This window comes from Puma concolor, chromosome A1, assembly GCF_028749965.1.
Source record: "Puma concolor isolate L17-30 chromosome A1, mPumCon1.1.hap2, whole genome shotgun sequence".
NCBI lineage: Eukaryota > Metazoa > Chordata > Mammalia > Carnivora > Felidae > Puma > Puma concolor.
Window position 1 is genome coordinate 8,754,723 of NC_141667.1, and position 23,684 is coordinate 8,778,406.

The 23,684-nt window shown below is 41.4% G+C and overlaps 1 protein-coding gene across 5 annotated transcripts in view; it reads right to left on the reverse strand.

The window, feature by feature from the left end:
* The window catches only part of CTNND2 (catenin delta 2), a 945,427-nt gene that overhangs the window by 42,597 nt on the left and 879,146 nt on the right, over positions 1-23,684 (reverse strand). For all 5 annotated transcript variants that reach the window (XM_086676153.1, XM_086676178.1, XM_086676183.1 and 2 more), the window contains 2 exons: positions 7,631-7,841; positions 2,116-2,200 (listed from right to left, as the gene is read on the reverse strand). In XM_086676153.1, the coding sequence (XP_086532279.1) occupies positions 2,116-2,200; positions 7,631-7,841 (296 nt within the window). The remainder of the gene's footprint in view (positions 1-2,115; positions 2,201-7,630; positions 7,842-23,684) is intronic.

A 23,684-nucleotide genomic window follows, 5' to 3' on the forward strand; every position in this document is an offset into this window, starting at 1 on the left:
CTCTGCTATTATGATATTGAGCATAAAGGTCCTCATTTCATTTCACAACCGCATAATTTGGAAATTATTAAGAACGGCTCTTTCTCCACCTTTTTAAATCATGGGTCAACTGAAAACATCACCACGGGTCAACTGAAAACATTGGCATCAGTTTCTCCAGCTCATCCTCCTTGAATGTCCTCACACGAAACACATTTTAAATCATCTTTAGCTCTTGATTTTTAGCTCCATTAAATTCCTGTCAACACATTTTTCTCCTTCATGAAAATTAAAAGACAATTACACTTTCTGGACTGTACTACCGACACAGAAAGAAACTAAGATGGCAAAGTTGTACTAGTATTCAACAAATAACTTGTAGAGTCTCTAAAAGCAGTTCCCCTTCGATGCACATAAGTAGGGGAAGGTGTATTTCAGCAAACAAATGTTCAGGATCCAAGGGAAAGTGGAGTTTATTTGAGGCAGTAATATTTCATCGAGCTTCCGGAGCCACCGATTCAGAACGACCAGTTCCCTTCTAATTGATAGCGTGTTCTTCATGCCAAGCTGCCTGTTCAGCTGAAGGATCCTGCCCTGGGAGAGAATTCATTTGGCTCCTGGAGGAGTCCAGGAAGGAACGAAGTAGGGATTCTGGGATGTGAATTTCAAGCAAAACAAAACGTAACCCAAAACATTTGAGAGAAGGGCTTACGCTAACGTGCCAAATATTTAGAAAAGAATATAATTAATCTACAACACTCCCCTAACACTGCGTTTTGCCATCTCAGTTTCAACTTAAACACACTTGCTCTTAGCAAATAGGAAAATCTTGAAAGAGAAATATATAGGCTAAACTTTGTAAACTCGAAGTGCAAAGTAATGAGAGCATAAGGGAGATAGAAAGACCTTGGGGTAAGTCTATACACAGGCTCCAACTTAGCAGAACCAGTTATTAAATATTTACTCTTTTCCCACTGGCTTAGAAAAATTTCCCTCTGGCAAGATGGGTCTTGCTGTCTGTGATGTGACCTCTTGCCGCGGCCCCACATTCCCAACCCAAGAATGGCAGGCTAGGGGATGAAGGCAGCAGTGACGTTGGCTCCTCCTCCTTCTCATGCCGGTGGCCAGAGGGTGTAAGGAGGTACTCTCAGCAGTTGTTGAGGAAGCCCATGCCCCCCACCCCAGTCCTGTTTAAGCTTTCTGAATCCCTACGGAGATCAATGCCTACACTATTCTCCCTGGGGATTAACGATGGTCTCTTCCCCTGTCCATCCACTCAAATCTATCATGGGATCATCAATCCTTTAAGCTATCCACATTTGCTGGCCCAAGAACAACAGAAACAACTTCTGAGACACGTTGTTAAAAAATTCTCCCCTTCTAACCCTAAAAGGAAAAGTTATACACCCTTTATTTACCATCACTTGGAAATGACGTACAGAGCAAAATTTCTAGATGTGACATTTTTCCCTTATGATTTTACACTTGAAACCATTTTGGGGATGAACACCCTTGCGACATGTATGATACAAACTCCCTCCTGCCTCCTGAGAGTGTGCAGGACAAATGCCTAGCCTCTGCCTCCTGATGTGCAGCCGTCATTAGGAACATCAGGCCTTTCCTGCTGGGTGGTAACTCAGGGACGGTTGGGTGAGGCACACAGGGCAGGCTGTAGGGTCTTCTCCTCGTTGCTCTTGGGCTGTGACACTTCTTGACTTCCTGAATTGCTTTTTACATTTCTTTTTTCTGTCTTCTCTCCACCATTATTGTTGATGCCTGCTTTTTTTTTCTTTGGCAAAATCGTTCAGTTCTTTAATTTTTAGTCTATTGTACAATATGGAAGCTCGGGAAAACAGTTACTTTCATTTCCGTGAGACAATCTAGGGTAAGACCCTATGCATATGGGTCTGTCTAATCCAGAAGGTTCTTGGATCTTAGTGTATATTCGGGGACACTTGCTGACCCTTCTCTCCTGCTTCCTCATTGACTGTCCTGCTTTTTAGTTGTGTTTCCGTCACTCGGACTGTTGGACAAGCACTTTCCATATCTATAATGTACGTGGTTGTGACCAGATATTTTGTCTTTGGGCTCAGGGTCTGTGTGAACCAGGGACCAAGAAGGTAAAGCAAATCTTACCTTTTTGTAGAGACTCCTCAGATCTCGGTACTGCCACATGCTGTTTAGGACCTGAGATGCGGCCTTGACCACTTTTGGAGAGTGTCTGATAGAGAGAAGACACGTAAGATGGTAAAAGTGGGGCAGCTGGGTTTCAGACTGACACTGACTCATCAGGATCCAGCGTTTACAGAAAAAAACCACATCCGTATGGCCTCCCGGCTCTTTCCCTCCCACCCCTGGGAGTGCAAAGGATGGTCCACCAGTCTCCAACCTTCCTCTCATCGGCACACCCATGAGGGCAAGAGATAGGAACACAGGCAGTTTGGCAAAGAATTTTCAAAATGCAAAAGGAAGAGCACAGCCTTGAGTCCGAATGCAAATTTAGTGTTTGACTATAAAGGGGAAAAGAAAGAAGAGAAACACACCGATCGGGAAGGGCCCGATCTGGGAGTTTTTTTTTTTTTTTTTTTCAACGTTTATTTATTTTTGGGACAGAGAGAGACAGAGCATGAACGGGGGAGGGGCAGAGAGAGAGGGAGACACGGAATCGGAAACAGGCTCCAGGCTCGGAGCCATCAGCCCAGAGCCCGACGCGGGGCTCGAACTCACGGACCACGAGATCGTGACCTGGCTGAAGTCGGACGCTTAACCGACTGCGCCACCCAGGCGCCCCAAGATCTGGGAGTTTTAATGGCAGTGTTGTGTAATATCTGTGTAGCAGCAAGAAGAAAAAAAAAATTTCATTTTCTCAGCTGAAGCTTGAGAGCATGTATAGTGTTGGTTCCGCATGCCTACGTGATTACAGGGAGCTAGCTGCTCTCCATTTGCCGATGGTACCACGCACAAGGGACTGGCAGCAAAGGAAGATGTGTGTGCGTGCTCTCTCACATGTATATACAGGAAGGCATAAGCATCTAGAAGTAAAGCCCTGTGTACAATTAAAGTTCCATCCTGCGGACCATTTTTTTTTTGAGTCATGGCTTTAAAATCGTTATGAAACACACAACAGCTAAATATTTCGACTTTTGGGTCGGTGCCAACTTGTGTCTCCAAACAGACACGAGGTCAATAAATCTGTGTTGCTTTAATATGATCACATTCTTGGAAGTTATTTTGGCTGGTGGTGGCGGAAGCTATTAATTAATTACCTGTAGATTCTTTATTCTAATGGCCAATTCCATAAACAGCTGCACCCTCTAGTGGCTGTTAGTGCCACTGTGGCCTGTCTCAGGGGCTGGCGCATTTTTCTATAAAGGGTCAGATAATGAATATACGCCACTTGGAGGGCCATATGGTCTCAATCACAGCTACTGAGCCCTGTGACTGTACCGCTAGAGGAGTCATAAATAATACATCAGCGAGTGGATGTGGCTGCGTTCCAATAAAATGTTATTTACAAAAGCAGGCAGTGCAAAAGCAGGTGGGATGTGGCCCCTGGCCTGTAGATTGCTGACCCCTGGTCTATGTGTATGGTGACTCCTGGAGTCGGGCAGGACATAACCATTCATGAGGACTCCAAGGTGAACCCACCTGAAGCTGACCAGTGGGGCAGTGGCCCAAAGATTCCCAGAAGAGAAAATCTGAGTTGGGACCAAAAAAGCCTTTGAAATAAACTGGCTTTTGAAATAAATAGAAAGTGAGCAGATGGTTAGATGGGATGAGGTTGAGGTTGGATAGGAGAGCCGGAGTAAGTGGAGGTTGTGAGGACATACATTTTGTGATGGAATTATGGGATGTTAATACATGGTCAATTAAATGTCTGCTATTTTCCTGGGTCTTCAAGTTTGCGATTTAGACCAAGTAAGTTGAAGGTTCCTTCATCCACTTGCTTACTGGTGACAGTAACAGTCATGCTTACTATCTTTATCGCTGAGATGAAATACAATTTTGGCTGTGTTTGAAAACACTAGTTATATCATGCGTTTTCAAAAGAAAAAAAAGTAGCGTTCTCATAAATTCAATTTTTTTCACTATGAAAGATGAAACGTATATACGTAACACACATATTTTCCTTTACTAAATGCATGGTTGCTAAATGATTTCAGAATTTTTGTTAGTATCATGCGCTACATGTAATATTAGGTTCCTTTGATTTAAAGACAGAGAATTTAGAGCTTTTCATGGATACAGGTACAGGTGTGTGTTAGCCTTATATAATCAATGCAGGTTATATATATATATAATCAATCAAAGGTTAAATGTTATGTGTTGCTGTATTTTATCATTGTTAGCTAGATATTTGTCCATGACAACAGTTAAGCAACTCTTGAGGAACATGCATTAATATTCAGATAGTGGTAAGGTAGTCGAGACACAGCATGCAAAAATTCTTCAGAAACTGTAATTTTTTTGTTTCTCCTTCTTGCTTGGGTACAAAATAGAAAAAGACTACAAATGTGTAATGAATAGCAGGTTTTAACCTTTCAATTAAAATGCCAACACATCACAGGGTCATAACATGCGAAGGTCAAAGACACATTGCTTTTTTTATACTTTAATTTTGACCCATGACCCATCACTAGACTGATACCATAGCAACTTGTACTTGAAAGACTATAACTATTGATTGAAGGACTGAACAATTGAGTGTTTCTAATGTGACAAGTGATTATAACCTAAGCCGCAATACACAGTTCCTTACTGACAAGTAACGGTTGAGACTGTTAATGGCTTTTCTGTCTCATGACAAAATGCAGTGACACAGTCAACCCTATTTCCTATATAATTGTGAAATTTAGAAAAAAAAACCCAAATGTACTTTTGAAAGAGACAGATGTGACAGGATGTCCATACTGGGTGTTTAAAATGACGTGAAAAGAATAATTTAAGTTATCCAGAATTGAAAATAGTAAGTATGAGATTCCTATAAGAGTCATTGATGATTATACCACACCTGATCTTCACCAACGCTGTCAAATGAGGGGTGACTGCACCGTTGGTGCAATTCATCGTGGGTGTTGAGCACAGCTACTCAAAGCCGCAGGACCCCAGAACCCCAGTGTTGGTGGTTGTATTAGCAAAACACAATGAGTTGTACAGTTCAAACAGACTATGACTGGCAACTCACCAGTCCGACTCATTAATGGCATGGCATACTTTAAATTTCTGTATATTTAGAAATAAAACACATAAATACAGAGTTGTAGAGAGGCATGTTTTTCCACCTGTGCCTTATGCTATCTGGAATTTACAAATCAGTTTTGAATTAAACTTATTTCTGTTAATAATTTTTAAGGACATTTTAGGGAGGGCAGATCTGTACAAAGTAACCAGAGCAAACTGCTCTCCCTCCATTTTTCAATGATTAATCCCCAATTTTAAAAACTCTCCTTTCAATAAAGAATTTCTATTTTGTTAAAACTTGTCGAAGGCCTTGGGAATCTCAGCGCCTAATGTCATAACAGAATCGAGTGATAAGTGGTGAGTTTAGTGCTAAGATTCAGAACAGTTCTTCTGGATTCCTTTTAAGGACGGTGAAAAGCAGTAACCAAATTCAAGTGTAGGTGGGAGATGAGGCTATCTGCGGTTATAAAAACCTTGTTTTGATCCCCAAATTAGTCATTATATAAAAAAGAGGTAAATCATGTGGAAGGATGGCTGAGATAAGCAGGAAAGTAGGGAAGATGCCTGACTCAACCCAGTTCAGTACTGCTTATTCAACTCGTGTGTAAATCTCGACTATTAACTTTGGAAAAAAAGGGCAAGGGCTAATGAAATGAAACACATGACTTTCTTAAAAGAAATTTTCAGTCAAGTCAAAGGACAGTTATGAGATCATCTATAGTGAAAGAAACTTCCCATTAACAATAATGAAGATTGGACAAGACCTATCAGGACCATTTTCTGGATTGGCATTGTGGATACACACTCTTTCATGGATGGTTTCCTGAAATGATTTTTAAGTTAGTTTCACCAAGTAATTTTCTTTGACCATAGGACTGATAAAAACACCTCTTCTCTTTAAGGCCCATTTAGTGATGTATGCTACAGTAAGGATGTTCACACAATTGGAAGAAATTAACACACGCCAGACCACCCTCAAACTCCCTATTCTTAAATTTCAGAGAAAAAAAAAATCTTTGAACATCTCATGAATATGCACAAATAGCTCAGAATGTTTGGTGGACTATGGTTTTATTGTGTGTGTGTGTGTGTCTGTGTGTGTGTGTGTGTGTGTGTGTGTGTGTTTGCTTAAAAAAGCATTGACATATTAAGCTCTTAATGTTCAAAACGGGTAAGCATTTCAATTAGACATTCCAAAGTTCTACGGAAGCTCTATGAAGAAGAAAACCATGTGGTTTCGTGTTTATGTAGAATAGCAATCTATTTTAAGTACAATATAATAACATACAATTCAAGCCAACTATCTATATGGCACCATTACTGCATGAGTCCAGTGGGGCTTCTCTACTTGATATAAAAAAGTATTCGAATCCTAATACTAAGTTGTTGACTGAACCTATTTGAAGCTCTTAACCAGAAACCAGAGACTTCTTTTATTATACAATGGTAATATCCTGAATCAAATGAAATAATGAGAGAGAATTTCCAAATAGTCTCAAAGTACATCCTTTACAGCCCTTAATAATGGAAGAAAAATTATTTAGCGTTTAGTTGTGAAGAAATGGGGGGAGGCAGGGAGTGGAAAGTCAAGAAGTAGACCTTGGGTAACAAAAGGTTTACCCTCTTAATCTCATTGATTACATTGAGGGATTTCTAGGAGGCAAATTTAATTAAGGTTTGTGAATGTTTCTGTAACATTGACAGCTTGCTGATAGACTGACACCCTGGCTTCTGAAGATATGTTTTGGTTGCATGCAGCAAGATACCATTGATTCTTAAGTCAAATGGGGGACATTTCCATTTCCTGGAAGTGCAGCTCGTCAGACACAGAGCCTTATCTTTCTTTATTGCACTAGTGTAGAAGTCCTTCCTTACCACCATCCCCTCTGCAGAATTTCTATTCATGCTTTAAGACTTGATTATCACTTCTTGGATGTTAGGGCAGCCCCTTCCTCAGTTTTAGACTGGAAAGGACAGGCACAGTGACTTGTTAAACTAAACTATTTGCCTCAAACGCATGGCTAGCATGGAAGGATGGCAGGTCAGCAATGGGTTCTTGGGCTCCCCACTGTGTGCTCCCTCGCCCTCCTTGCATGGCTTCCTCTGTACAGCTGACGAGGGAAAGGGCACAAGGATGTGGATCCATCATGAACACCCGGGCCTGCAACCACAAAGGAACAGCAACCACAAAACACTTTCACATACTCAGGTTAAGCGGGTTGTCTTTCCTAGTGTATGCATGCTGGATTGTCAAATGTATCTCTCCAGTATCATGGCAGTCACCAAGACTACCAGTTAAAATCAGCTTTCACCATGGGTGGGAAGCCTGGAAACCATTTGCTATTTCCCTCCTCTTGAATATCCAGTGACATTCAACAATGTTACCCATAACCAATGGATGCTGCGTATACTTAGAACCAATTCTACCAATACCCATTCCACAGTGATATGAAGTTACCGTCTGACTTACTTATCTCCTTTGCTTTTGGAGATGCCAACCAACTTCTCGATGCCGCCCGCATCCCGTAAGGCCTTGGCGTTCTCCATGTTCTTGGTGATCACTTCGTGCAGGGTGCAGCAGACGGCTGTCACCGTGTCATCTGACATGGCCTTGCTCGCTGTGTTGTTGCTGTTGTTCCCACCTGGAAGCCTGTGGACGAGGTCTCGCATGGCATATTTGCCTTTGGGAGAAAAAAGTCAAGGGAAGAATTGAAATGAGGCCAAAATGGAAGACCAGGGGAGAGGCGATGGTATGAACAGGGGAGAAAAACCGAGAACACAAGAGGCCACATTAATGCGTTATTGTCTGTTTCTCATCACTGAAAATTCTCTGTTGGGTCACTGCTCTGTTGGGCATGAGTCACTGAACCCATACAGAGAACAGTTTTTCCCTCATGGTGAGTGCATGGACTTTCTGATGGATGTGGGATAGAATTTCTGGGCAAGTTAGTCCATGACTGTAAGCCTAGGCTTTTTAAACCTGTACAGCAAGAACACTAACGGTACCTATCTCACAAGGCTGTTGCAAAGATTAAATGAGTAAAAGTGTGTAAAGTATGTAAAACACGAGGAGTACTGAGGATGTGGGACTCTGTAGATGTGAGCTGTCAATGGTTCTTGAAGTCAAGAAAACATATGGTATTCGAACATCACATCAAAAATACCTTGATGGGAACTACGTTGGGGCCTGAACTATTTAACAAGTCAGAGTCAAACCACAACATATGGACAGCATGGTCATATACATAACTTCCGAGTTCTGGCCCTTATAAAACAAAGAGAAACACTCAAAGCAAGGGAGAGAGGCTTTACAAATGATGTATAACTAGGTGTCCTTGGAACTCTGGTAACCCAATGATCCACCTGTCTCTCTGATGGGATTTATTGTCTGGTTCTACCATTTAACACTTACTAATTTGACACATTCCCCTTTGTGTGAAAAACAAAGAAAATAAAATCCAACTTTGCTTCCTTAATTTGCTTCATCATTATTAATCTTGCTGCTCTCAATGATAGAGGTACTTATAATGACATCTTTATGGAGTACTTTTAGTTTACAAAGCATTTTAGGCATTACCAATAACCCTGCAAGACATTAATTCATCCCACCTGCAGCTTCCAATTCTGTTCCATTAATTTACTTCTGGAACTAAGTAAATGAGTGCCTGTAGCAAAGTTGGCTGTTCTTAAATTTTTCAGATGGAATTGGCACGTGTCCAAATTAAAATCCCTTCCTTGTCTCCTATCCCCCAATTAGACATATTTAGCTAGCTCCCGAAAGCCATTTTTTTTTTCAATGTTTATTTATTTTTGGGACAGAGAGAGACAGAGCATGAACGGGGGAGGGTCAGAGAGAGAGGGAGACACAGAATCGGAAACAGGCTCCAGGCTCTGAGCCATCAGCCCAGAGCCTGACGCGGGGCTCGAACTCCCGGACCGCGAGATCGTGACCTGGCTGAAGTCGGACGCTTAACCGACTGTGCCACCCAGGCTCCCCCCGAAAGCCATTTGAAATACTTTTCCTCCATACATGTCCCTAAAGGATAGCCTCTTCTGCTGTTTAATCCTCCAGTGCGAGGTGCCTGGGGTAAGGAAAGGGAACTCATGGGAGAAGGCAATGGCATCTCCATTCCAGGCATTAATAAATAAAACATAGGCCCATATCATTTTGGTATCTGCTCTTATCCTATGTTTAGGTGGCTTATTTTAGCTTGGGCCAAAAAAAAATGCTGATGTCTAAATTACTGAAATAGGAAAATGTCTTCGTTCACTTGATGGTAGCTGAGAAGTATCTGACAAAAATGCTTTGCCTGAAAACCCCCAAGCGTAGCATATTTATTTTCTAAAGACAATATCTAAAATAGTTAGGAGAAGATCCTTTGTGCATGGGCAGTTCTCTGAGCAACTTGCTGTATGTATTTATCATTAAATCACACTCGGCTCTGGCTAAGATTTTCCTTTTGCTGAGCTCAGCATGCCGGGGCTTCATCAGGTCATTAACCCCCAGAGATTATATCGTAAGGCAAATCTGAGTTCCACAGATGTGAGAAGATGGATGAATGGGGGGATGGATTAAAATTTTTCTTCCTAAGGGAAGTGATAGAGGAAGGGAACAGAAAGCTATTTCAATCACTGGGCATACAGGGGCATTCACGCTCCTGACGGAGTATGGAAGACTGTTTGTGACCTTGAACATCACTGAGGTTGAAAGCAAAAATGAAAAGAGAGAGAAGATTCGGCTGCAGCATTTTCCAGTTTTTGTTGTTACTGTCAGTTAAAAAGTTATCTCAGATAAATTTGAAGGTGTGTTTCATTTTGCATGCTTTCCAAATCCAAGAATGAAATACAAGGTGTCCCCATAACATTCAGGTGACACAGGCAACTGCTTCCTCCCAGAGCAGCCTCCCCCGCCTGCCCCACGACGCTGTATAAACACTGTTTTCCATTCCATGGAGAATGATAGGAGTCACCGCCATATATTACCTACCATCACCTGTCAAGGAAACCCATTGGAATGATTTTATTTCTAATATTTCCAATACAGTTCACTGACATTTCACTGGACAATTGGAGATTTTTCATATATCTATTTATTAGTCTATGTGGAGGGATACATTTTAGTCTAAATTTTTGACCATCCAAGTGAAGAAACAAATCAAGTAAAATCACTCCATAGAGGGGAAAACCTCTGGACAAAGTTTGTTAATTCTCTAAAGGGCATACAATTGTTTTAGCCTTCGATTATGCTTCTGAGAAAAGATGTCTTCTCATACTAGAACTTGAATCCTATCATCATGTGAAATTTGCATAGCAAGAATAGCTGTGTGTATGTGTGTGTGTGTGTGTGTGTGTGTGCATGTGCGTGTGTTCAGAAACTTGGAGGCTAATTGGGTGGGGAAAAGAGAAAACAGGAGCATAGAATAATTACAGCCATAAGTGACCTTGTGTGGCAGGCTAATAACAGAAGTCCAGGGAAGGGAGACTGCACTGGGGTTACCATGGAGGGACTGACATGGGAAGTCAGCATTCAGATTTTGTTCTGTGGGTTAGGGGAGCTCCAAGGCCAAGTTGATATCTTACAAAGAGAATTCTGGTACCGCAAGAAGGAAGGTTTCAGAATAGAAAGACTGAAGTTTGGAGAAACATGTAGTCTTTCTCTTGACAATAAAACTCTGTTTCTCTGAACTTCTGCTGAAATTCTGAGCATTACAGCACAAGGTGGCTTTTGCCTGTAATTATTCAATGTCACATATTTTTTTTGTTCCCTAAGTTTCTAAACATTAGAAAGAGCTAAGAAGACTTTGCTGCTACCAATAAATAAGAGGTACTCTGTCTTCTGCCCCCCAGTCAAGCTTCTGGGTCTCTGAGGTCTGAGGTTTCTTTGGAGGTAAAAAGAGTTAATCCTCAGGTGCCTGGGTGGCTCAGTTGGTTACGCATCCGACTCTTGATTTTGACTCAGGTTCATGAGATGGAGCCCTGCATCAGTAGGATCTGAGCTGACAGCATGGAGTCAGTTTGGGATTCTCTTTCTCCCTCACTTTCTGCGCCCCCCCCCCCCAGTTTGTGCTAAACAAACAAACAAACAAACATTAGAAAAAAAGGAGTTCTTGAGATTCTCTCTTTCCCTCTCTCTCTGCCCCTCCCCTGCCTGCACTCTCTCTCCCTCTCTCTAAATCAATAAACATTAGAAAAAAAGGAGTTAACCTTCTTTAGGAACTAATTTTTGTGCCACAGAGGCAATGAGAAAAAGTTGTGAGGCAGGTGAGCCAAACTGCAAGTTTTTCAGTCTAACACCACGAAGGGGATCAGGTTGGTTTTTGTTTTGTCTCAGTTTGGTTTCAGAGACAGAGATGGACAGAGGGAAGGCTCTTCACAGGCTAAGGAGGAGCGTGGCTGGATGCCCAGATGGATGGCATCTCCTTAGGAACCTGGAGGAGGAATACTGGAGGTTCTTCTTGGGTCTGGAATGTCAAGGACACCTGGAGACCAGCGGCACCCTCGTGGTGCATTGGAATGCATGTGGGTGCAAAGGAGATCATAAGCAGACAGGTGTCACCTTGGCATTGAGTCTGGCAGGAGGCACGGGAGCTGAGGCCACGGAAAGGCCAGTGGCATCAGCAACCACTGCAGAGAGAGCCACTCCCCCTTTCTCTGGATTTGATTGGCTTAAAAATAACTGAATGGGACGGCACAGACTGAAAGTCACAGAATGATTCATTCATAGAATGATTCAATTAACAGGCAACTGTAATATTTTGGAACAAAAACAAGGACTTGTGACCACAAAAAGGTGGCTGTGGGTCAGGGACAGGACAGCAGCCAGCCATCATGGAGAATCCCAGGATGAAACTGACCGCGAAACACTGGTGGTGGTGGGGGAATGGAGGAAAAAGGGGTCAGAAGTCTCTCGCTGGAACAACGAGGTGGGTCGTGAAAACCAAGTGAATTTAAAACTTTTAATAATAGCGGACAAGTTAGAGTCTATCATACTTTCTTCGCACAAAGAAAAACACGCAGAATTATTTAACCTGATATGTGATACGGGAGAACAACACAGCAAGGTTCCATCAGGGAGACCCCACTGGTCATCAGGTTCCAAAGACGCCCAGATTTGTGAAAGCCAAGTGGATGCCTTGGCCTGCCTCCGTTTGCAAGAACTGTGCTCCCCAGTAGCCACTGTCGTAGAATCGCATGTGAGAAAAAGAAAAGAAAAGCACGCTGCTCCCTCAGATTGAAACAAAACAAAACACAACTCCGCCACCACCAACACCACTGCCAATGAACAGATTGCTCCGTTTTGCTCAAGTTCCTGGTAGAGACGCATACGTGGGTCGTTTCTTCTAAGTTACCTCGTCTCTGATGAAAATAACACTATTTCTGGTGTGCAATTCTGGTATGAAATGACCAGCGGAGATATCATGAGTGTGTAAGAAATACCCCGAGTTTCCATCGATGACAGACTAACTGTAACCTTGTAACTTTGATACCCTTTCCTCCATGCACCTGTGTGCCTACCTGTGTCTCTGTGTGTTCCCTTTAAACACTGAAGTGTTTAAGATCTGTTGTGGGGTGCCTGCGTGGCTCAGTCCGTTAAGCATCCCACTCCTGATTTTGGCCCAGGTCATGATCTCACAGTTTGTGAGATGGAGCCCTGAGTCAGGTTCTGTGCAGACAGCATGGAGCCTACTTGAGATTCATATTCTCTCTCTCTCTCCTTCTCCTGCTTTTGCTCTCTCTTTCTTTCTCGCTCTCTCCTCTCTCTTAAAAAAAAAAAGATTTGTTGAGCTAGTTTTCTAAATTCAGAATCTCTAAAAAATTGAAAAATAAAAATATTTCTTTAGAATGCTTCTTTCTGGAATCATCCGTTTAGAGTGCTGGGCCCACAAAGGCGCAGACGGAATTGGGGACCTGAGCAACTATGCTGTCCAAGAAGGGCACCCTTTGCAGAGCAAGTGCAGACAAGGGCTGGTGGAGATTTCGTGATGGCGCCACAGGGCTCCGTTCCTGCTGGCTGCTTCTGCTCCTGGGTTGTCTGTCTGTTTATGATTCTGCTTCTATTTCCATTTCAGGACTACGTTTATTTGTGGTATTGATCTGTGCACCACTACTCGGTTCCCCGTCGGTGACAGCAATATTGAACAGTGCTTTGTGGTCTAGCCGCTGTAAGGTGGCCGACATCACAGAAGTCACTGGAGTCCCTTCCTACATTGATTATGTATCTCTTTTGATCATTGATAGAGTCCGCTGGATAGCTGGTCTTTGTGATGACTCACATGTCTTTCTAAACTTAAATCTCTCTCAAAGCAATGTTAGAGAAAAGATAATTTTAACAACGGCTGGAATGGAGAGCAGTGCTGGGTCAGGAACATCATGACCCCTTCAACTGAGGCCTTAACACCTCTTTGACTTCTTTGTTTCTGGGGCTGCTAAGCCTGGCCCTATGAGTTTTTGCCAAGATGCTCTAAATTTACTATTTTCTTTTCCAATTTTTCTCCTTCTTCTTTTTTTTTTTTTGTGCTGTGGCAGAATACACATATCATAAAATGTAGCATCTTGTCCACTTTTAAGTATACAATTCAGTGATATTAAGTAAGTCTGTATTGGGCAACTATCACCACCATCCATCTCCAGAACTGTTTTCATCTTGCAAAACTGAAACTCTCTATCATTAAACAATAACACCCTAACATTCTACTTTCTATCGCTATGATTTTGACTACTCTAAGTACCTCATACAAGTGGAAGCATACAGCATATATCTTTTTTAAAAAATATTTTTGAGAGAGAGATAGTGAGAGCACAAGTGGGGCAGAGACACAGAGAGAGGGAGACAGAGGATCTGAAGCAGGCTCCATGCTGTCAGCACAGAGCCCAGTGTGGGGCTCGAACTCACGAACCATGAGATCATGACCTGAGCTGAAGCTGGACGCTTAGCCCACTGAGCCACCCAGATGCCCCTAGTATACATCTTTATGTGACTGACTTATTTCACTTAGCATGGTATCCTTAAGCTTCATCCATATCGTAGCATATGTCAACATGCCCTTCCTATTTAAGGCTGAATACTGTTCCATATATGTATATACCACATTTTGCTTCTCCATTCATCTGTTGACGGATACTTGAGTTGCTCCCTCATTTTAACTAGAGTGACCAATGCTGCTGTGAACATGGGTGTACAACTCTTGTTTCACTTTCCATCTGTTTATGTCTTTGTGTTAGGTAGAAGCTAGACCTGAGTGGTGGGAGGAACACCCTGGGGCAGAGTCCCAAGTCCTTGAAGGGGAATGACAGAGATACTAGTTGGAGGCAAGGATGGTGACAAATAAGCTACCCAGCAGAAGTCCTGGGGCACGACATCCTGACCTTGTGGCTTCCAAGACCTTGGGGCTGCCAGACCAAAGAGCCAGAACAGGTGCAGAGCACATGCTCTCCTCTTCCACCTCTGCCCCAGGGTAATCCCTAGACTCATTATAATTAATTTGCATTGTGGGAACAGCCCCAACCAATGGAGGAAGGCTTCCATGACAGCTGCTCTACAAACCTTGTAGGGTCAAAAATTCCCCCTCCCAACCTGTGGAAGGAATCTCCCAAATCACTGGAAACAGTCCCCGTTAGAGACCACCCCACTGTAGGTCACACTCCTCCCAGTCCGGAGAGACCCAGTAACACCCAATCCCAAAACACCCTAGAGGCCATTTCCACTTCATGCCCAGCTCTCCCACCTTGAGAGTGTACTTTCATGTTAATAAACTGGTTGGTGCTAATTTCCTTCTAGCTGTCATTATTCTGAGTGGAGACGCCCATGTAAATCTTGTGGGGACTCCAAGGATTGAGATCTCCATTCACATGACACAGACTCTCTCTCACCCGCAACATTTGGATCTAAAGTGAGTCTCCTTATAGACAGCCTATAGTTGGATCATGTTTTTAAATCCATTCTGCCATTCTGTTTTTTGACTGGAGAGTGTAATCAATTTATATTTAAAATAATTACTGATAAGGAGGACCTTACTTGTGTTACTTTGCTATTTGTTTTGTATATAGATTATGGCTTTTTTTGTCCCTCATTTCCTGCATTACTGTCTCTTTTGTGTTTATTTGATTATTTTTATAGTGAAATGTTTTAATTCCCTTATTAATTTTTGTATATATTCTGTAACTATTTTTGTTGTGGTTACCATGTGGATTACATATAATACCCTGAAATTATAAAACTCTAAATTTATACCATCTTACTTCGATAACATATAAAAACTTGCTCATATGTAGTTCTACCCCCACCCTTTTCAGTGATGGACATCACAAAATTCCACCTTTGTATATCGTATGTCCAAAAAACATAAAATAATTGTTTTGGTGGGGGGGGGGTGCTTGGGTGGCTCAGTTGGTTAAGTGTCTGACTCTTGATTCCGGTTCAGGTCATGATCTCATGGTTTGTGGAATTGAGCCTCACATCAGGCTCTGTGCTGACAGTGTGGAGCCTGCTTAGGATTTTCTCTCTCCCTTTCTCTCTGCCCCTCACCTGCTTGTGTGCACACTCTCTCCCTCTCTCTCAAATAAATAAATATTTACAAAACAGTTTTAAAAAATAAAAAAAATGAATGTTTTTCTTAATGCATCAATCTCTTAAATCATGTAGAAAACATGAAAAACAGGAGTTACAAACTGTCATTATAATAGTACTAGCTTTTATAATTACCCCCTGTATTTAACTTTACTAAGATCTGTATTTCTTCATATGGCTTTGAGTCACTTTATTCCAAATTTCAGGATTACCTTTCCTTGTAGGAAAGTTCTAGTGATAAACTCCCTCAGCTTTTATTTACCTGGGAATGTCTTTCTTCTTCACTTTTGAAATATAGGATTCTTGATTGATAGGTTTTTTTCAGCACTTTGAAAATCAGCCCATTACCTTCTGACCTCCAAAGAATCTGATGAGAAATCTGCTTATAATCTTAATGGGGATCTTTTTTTTTTTATGTGATGAGTCACTTCTCTTTTGCTAATTTCAAGATACTCTCTGTCCTAGTCTTCGGACAATTCGATTATGTGTGTCTGTATGGGTCCCTTTGGTTTATCTTACTTAGAGCTGGTTGAGCTTCTTGGATGTTTATATTCACATCTTTCATCAAATTTGAGAAGTATTCAGGCATTATTTCTTCAAATAATCTCTCTGACGCTTTCTCTTTCTCTCCTCCTTCTGAGACTTCCACAATGTGTATGTTGCTCTGCAACATTTTCACTTTTCTTCATTTTTTTTTCTTTCCATCCCTAGAATTTGATGATTTCAGCTGTCCTGTCTTCAAGTTCACGGATTCTTCCGCTTACTCAGAGCTACCTCTGAATCCCTCTAGTGAAGTTTTCATTTCAGTTATTGTAATTTTCAGCTCTAGAATTCCTTTCTTAAATTTCCTTTTAGATTTTCTATCTCTTTAATAATATTTCAATTTTATCCCTACATCATTTGCTTGGCTTTCTCCACATCAGTTTTTAGTTCTTTGAGCATCTTTAACATAGTTGCTTTAAAGTCTTTGTCTAGTAGGTCTGCCATCTGGTCTTTTTCAGGGATAGGTTTGTCGGCTTATTTTTTTCCTTTGAGCGAGCCATACTTTCTTTATATGCCTTATGGGTTTGTGTGTGTGTGTGTGTGTACATGTGTACAAGTAGACACTGGAATCTTATTGTGGGGAATAAGCACAGGAATTCCCTGAGCTTGCAACGATGGAGGTTAACAAGTCATAAAGAAATAGAAAGCCACAGGACGTATGCATCAAAGATTCGGTAAAACAAGATTAGGTAAACAGGGCAAAGGCCCCCAGTATAGGACAAAGGCATAGGAATAGGAAATCTCAGGATGGAAACATCCAAAATGAGGTAAACAAGATTAGGTATTCAGGGTGGAAATGTCCCCCAACTTAGTACAATAGCAGAAAGCTGCTTTCACAGGACGGAAGGACCAAAATAGGTAAACATGTAAACAGGGCTATAGACTGCAGCAAGGCAAAGTTGCCCAAAGCGCAGCTAATTAGCAAAAGAAGAGTGCCTTGTTGACCCTGAGGTAGCATGCTCTGTCTTTCTTTTCCCCTAGGCAGTTTAGGTAAACAGAGGTGGCACCTCGTTCCTGGTGTCAGGATTTTGTTTTGCATTGACCCAAACCCCAAACATCACATATCTTCAATAACCCCTTTTCCCCTCATTCCCATGAATTAGTGTTCACAGTTTCACTGTCTCTTTGTGCACGCCTATCATGCTTGCAAGCCTTCTGATCCTAATAAAAATGGAGCAAGGACCCTGACGTGGGGCTCTTATCTCCTCCTGGACATTAGCCTCTCTCACATTTCAATCCTGCATCTGTTCTCTTGCTGGATAAGACAGAACTCCAGACCCAGAGTCTATGACACCTTATGTAACCCTGGAAATTAGATTCTTCCCCTTCCCCAAGTTTGCTGTTTTTTTAGTTTTTGTTTTTGTTTTGATTGTTATAGGCGTCCAGAGGATCAGCCTGAGGTATAAACCTGAAAGTCCTCTCAGGTCTTTTCTGAATTTGTGCCTTTCTCCAGGAATGTGGGGGGCTGTTAATTTCCTCTGCATATGCATTTGCTCATGAATCTCCTAGTCCTTAAAGTCTTGCTCCCAAAAGGGAAGAAAAATGAATTGAAGGGGAAGGGAGGGTTCCAACACTTGAAATCCCCTGGAAGTCACCTCGGCCAGAGGGGAAGGGGCTTGCAACAGTGTGAGGTGTGCAAAAATGGCTGCCTATCTCTATGTCAGCACTTCCATTATCAGAAGGAGCAGTGATCAGATTGTAGATCCCTTATACTTGGAGGGCAGAGTCCTCAATGCCCACCCTGGTTCCCACCAGCTGCACACAAGTTGCTCAGAAACACATACATAGCTGCCTGCCAAGGGGTTTGGGGTGAGGGATATGTACTTGATACTGTGCTAAGAGCTGACATTGACTGAAATTAATATCACTATTTACCCTCCAAGTTTCCCTTGCAAGTTTCCAGCTTTCATTAGACTTCAGAGTTCCAAAATACATCAGATAGATTCTGCCAATGTGGGTAGCCAGATTCCTGGTGCTTCCTACTCTGCCACTTTGCCAGAATCCTCTCTCCACTCTGAAGTTACTTTTGATCGGTGGTTGAAGATATGAAAGTGAGGTGCTGATTTTAACGTGATTGTGTGTCTGTAGATAAACGTGAAAAGAGCCTTTGCCCCCTTTGCCAAAGAGTGAGTGCTAGCCTTTTACAATGCTCTGTCAATAGCCATAACTCTTTATATAATGTGACCAGGACCTTTTCTTTCTCCTTGGGGAATGACTGGCCCTCATGTATCATAAAATCTGTCACTGTATACATTATAAGGGTATCTATAAAAACAGTTTATTATAAAAGAGGAGAAAACATATGCCAAAAAAATCTGTATTATAAAACTGGCTTCTGTGGCTTACAGACCAAAGAGGTGAAGCATTCAAGATGGTGTTTCTTGGCTATTGAAAACGTTTGAATTCTTGTTCACATGGGAAAGTTCTGAATCAAGCTGCAGTTATTTCTTGTCTTTACACACTAAAGACTTATATTCGTATCTTCTGTCCCCTGAGAACCCTTTTTGAAATTGTCTTCCCCAAGTCTACACCCCATCGTCAAATTAATAAAACTTTAAACAATGTCTTTTACATCTAAAATCATCTTAGGGTTCCCGGACTGCTGCTGGGTAATATCAAGGAATTTTCTTCCTGATTTTATAAAATAAAGATGCTGGAAATAATGAGGGATATTTGCACTTTTGCAGGCTTTTATTTGGTTTAATACCAGTGTGGGAAATGTACTTTCATCAGGCTTCCAAGACAAAAAGACCTAGCAGATAAAAACCAGAGAAACTTGACCTCCACTTAATCATGACAAGTAGTATTATTCTGCCTCAGCACTTATGAACCTTCCACTTTGGTTAAAGCAGGATTCCTTTTGTGTTAAAGAATGGCACAGGGATGGTCAACAGGTTTTTAAAAGAAAGGTTCAATTTCTAGGTTTTAAAGATCCTAACATCATCTTTATGGGATAAACAATGAGGTCCTGGAGGTTTTCAGTGCCCTCCCTGTCCACAATGTATACTGACTTTCATGCTAGTCCCTAACACCTTATAAAGCTAAAATTGTCTCAATTTTATTATTATTGGTTGTGATGAGTAATCACAGCCATTCAGCCCTATCATCAACGGGTGGGTTCTGGTTTTCTCTCATGCTTGCCCAAAGACCCCTGCAGGAGCCACAGGTCTGTAATTGGGTCAGTTAGAAGAAACATCAAAATAGCCTGATTAAAGGGCTCCAACACATCCTCTTAACACTTAATATAGAAACTAGGCTCTTGGCTACAGGTGCCCCTGCAGAAGTGATATCGTCAACCAAATGAACATCTCTCAGACTGCTAAGAGATTCAGTCAGGCTTTCCGGAACTCATTCACTTTGAAAGACTGCTAACTAACCCAAGATCAAGAGAACAAGGATTAATTACTTAGACTAAGTGAAACAAATTTAATTGTCATTAATGTTCTACTTTGAATTGGGCATGTTAGAAGCTTCCTTATTTCTACTTCTTCTGTCTTTATAAACGCTTGATTTCACAGGTTATGCTTCTAAAAACTTGATAAAACAATCTTTAAATGGGATTTTGTTGTAATTAATCATTCAGAATTCGGAAAAAATATACTAAAAATTTCTTAAAATAGGTAAGATAATAAATTACCAGGGAGAGTTACTAATAATTCTGTAAATATAACGACATGTTGATGGGTCTTGTCTACACAAGTTAAAACAGTAGTTAAATAATATAAAAAATTGCCTTGACCAATTTATTTACTTTCTTTGACCCTAGGTTTTCATGGAGAGAACTGGAATCTCTCTTTCTTTCTAGTAGAGCATAACTGAAAAAATCAAATCTGTATCCATAGATGTCACAATTAAGGGAAATATAATATAATTAGGCATGACAAGCCCATTAAAAGACAAGCACTTTTCACTGGTGGAATTAATGCCTACAACCTCCTCCCAGGCTTGGTTACTGCTGTATGACCCAAGGAGCCCTGCCCTCAGGCAGCATGGCCAGGGCACTGAAAAGTTACAGCTCAGAGAGATACAGGGGGAGATGGTGAAGACTGGCAGAGGTTGACTCTGAGAGTTCTGGGTTACTGGTCCCTGTAGATGAGCTGAAAGGAAATGCAATATTTCTGCTGAATAACGTGGCCAAAATTACAAACCCAGGAGCTATATACCAACAAAACAAAAGTTAACTTTCAAGATTTATTATCATATAGGTCTAGCTTTGATAACCATACAAAGAAGTCTTTGTGAATGAATCCACGCTGCTTGCTATACCTACATCTGTGTACTGGTCAGATAAAGTAAACCATCAAAGTGATGGATGGTCACAAATAACAAAACTGCTAAGCTGACATCTTCATCATACGAGCGGAACTTCTGCATCAGGAGGGGCTGTGAAGGAGCACCGGTACCACGTTCCGTCTCCGTCATGACCACGTGCATATCACGAGCTTATCACAGAGAAGAATCAGGAAAACAAGACAAAACCAGAAAATCAACCCAGGGAAACAAATCAAAAAAAGAAAAAGTAATATGGGATGGTCCTTCTAATCCTAGTACCCCAAAATGAATGTTTGGATCATTTGTTAGCCTTTGCTGACTTCCCGGATCAACCTTCTCTCTGACATTCACAGTACCGACCTGCGACAGATGCCATGATTATCTCATGAGAACACCACTGTCCAGCATGAAGTGATCAACCAATAAGCTTACAAACCATGGTAAGATTGTACTTTTTAATTTTGTTATTATTACTATTTTTATTTTATAGATACAGAGAGAGTGGAGAAGAGGGGTCGGGGGGTGGGGAGAGCATGAGAGAGAGAGAGAGAGAGAGAGAGAGAGAGAGAGAGAATCTTAAGCAGGCTCCATGCTCAACATGAAGCCTCAACATGAGGTGGGGCTTGATACCACAACCCTGAGATCATGACCTTAGCCAAAATCAAGAGTCAGATGCTCAATGGACGGAGCCACCCAGGCATCCCTGTACTTCTGTATTTTTTTTTAAAAAATTTTTTTTTTTCAATGTTTATTTATTTTTGGGACAGAGAGAGACAGAGCATGAATGGGGGAGGGGCAGAGAGAGAGGGAGACACAGAATCGGAAACAGGCTCCAGGCTCTGAGCCATCAGCCCAGAGCCCGACGCGGGGCTCGAACTCCCGGACCGCGAGATCGCAACCTGGCTGAAGTCGGACGCTTAACCGACTGCGCCACCCAGGCGCCCCAAGTACTTCTGTATTTTAAATGTGGAAGGCTGGTTCTTATGAAGTCTGGATGCCTTGCAACATTTCATAAGTAAAAATTCCTTTCTCTTGATGCTTCTGTCTCTACATTTCCCTTTCACAGACTGGAAAATAGTTGTGGCAACACCAGCCCTCTGATCTAATCATGCCAGTCCCTTTTTCCCGGAATGAGACCTGTTCATCTCCACATCTAATCCTTCGCTCCTGCTGGGTTCGAATAAATATTTAAATGAGATGCATTGATTTTTCCAAAAAATGAACCTTCTTTTTTTTTTTTTAATTTTTTTTTTCAACGTTTATTTATTAAAATGAACCTTCTTTTATGGATCTGCCGGTTGCTTTAATTGATTAAAGATTTATCCAAAGAGAGAGAGAGAGAGAGAGAGAGAGAGAGAAAGACACACACACACACACACACACAGAAAGGCATAGTAGAATGGGATAAGCTGGAGCCAAGGTATCAGTGGTTGCTGTGGGCAAAAGTTGAGACAAATTCTGGAAGAAACCCAAAAATTCCTTATGCTTTTTGTATCAAAACTATGATTTTAGAAAACAAGTGCAGCCTTATAACACATATAAGGACCTATTTCACATGCCAGGATTGATAAGCAATTGGTCTGCAAAAATGATTCAAACAAGAACTCAGCCCTCTGAATGGAAATAATATTAAACAATGCAGAATTTTATAGGTTTCTAGTGGATGGTGCACAGTTCTCTCAAGAATTATTACCGCCAAATAAATAACCCCTTCCACCTGTTTAGAAGACAAAAGGGATTGTACCTTTTAGCACCTTGAGCTCTTATCCAGAGGATTTCACTGTGTTAGATTTTGAAAATGTCATACTTGTTGAGAGGTAAGGTAATGAGTAGAAATACGGACAAGGAGGTGGCTAAGATAAGCATATTTAATTTGTATAAGAATTGCTCTAAAAATAAAAATGGCAGTTAATTAAAAAATGGCAGGAAGCTTGCTGAAGCACCTTTTGAACTGGAAATAAGATGATTTTTGGGAAATACTGAAAATGAGTCAAGCAACTGATATGACACATTATAACAGGTTTTAAATAATTTGATGAAATATTTAGCATGATAGCCAAAAAAATTGTGCTAATTCATTGTCTAATTTTAGCAGAAAGGAGGTAAAGGTGAAAACTTAAACTCACTGACTCTAGCCTCAGGGGAGAAACCTAGGAAGGCTCTTTATTTTTAGGTCAAGATTGTTATCCAGCAAAGACCTAAGAACTCTCCCAGGATGAAAATTTCAGCAGACAATAGCATGAGACACGATGAGATTGGCATTTTCATAAGCTAAGTTGGTTTTCAGGAAGAGAACCTGAAGGTAGTCCTCTGACCTGACATTGGCGCTTTGGGATAACAGTAACACAATGATTAATGTAAATAATGGTGAATTACAACACTGCAGTCCCTTGTATTGCCTTCTCAAATCCATCTACCCCTCTGCCAAAATAAAAATTAGTCTCAACAAAGGTCACAAAGACAGGGAATCAGCTACAGGTTTTCTTCATATGCCACTACTCATCGATTACATTATAGAGTAGCTTAACTTTTTCAAGAAAAGTCACATCTATTGTTTCAATTTCTACTTAGCATTTCCGTGGGGGCATAAGAACAGCAGGTGCAATTCACAACGACAAACGAAGCCCAGAGAGATTAGATGATGTGTGTCAGGTCGCAGAGCTAACTGTCTCTTGGCTTTGGTCCCTTTCTGTGAGTCTCCCAGCTCGAAGCTCCCCTCTCCGACCACCCCTCCTCTCTCTTGCCTCTGAGCTCTTTCCAAGGTATAATCTTCCTTTCTAAAAAGGTTTTTTGAGTACAGATTACACACAAACTACATTAGTTTCAGGTGCCCAACATAGAGACTTGTCAGCTCTATATGTTGTTCATGCATGCTACACAGGTAAAATCACAGGTGTAATTTCACCTCCTGTGTGACACCTGCCATGTAATTCATCTATCCGATCAGTCGTTCTACAGTCACAGCATAGGAGCTGTGTCTCGTTAGCTTAAACATGTCACAGACGTTCCCAATGGTAATGCACACTGAGGACAGGGTGACATCTAATAACGTGTTTGCTGATAAATCAATAAACAATTTACATGGGCTCTTTGACTACGCAACGTAAGAAGACGCAACAACAGTGCTTGGCTGAGAACTGGG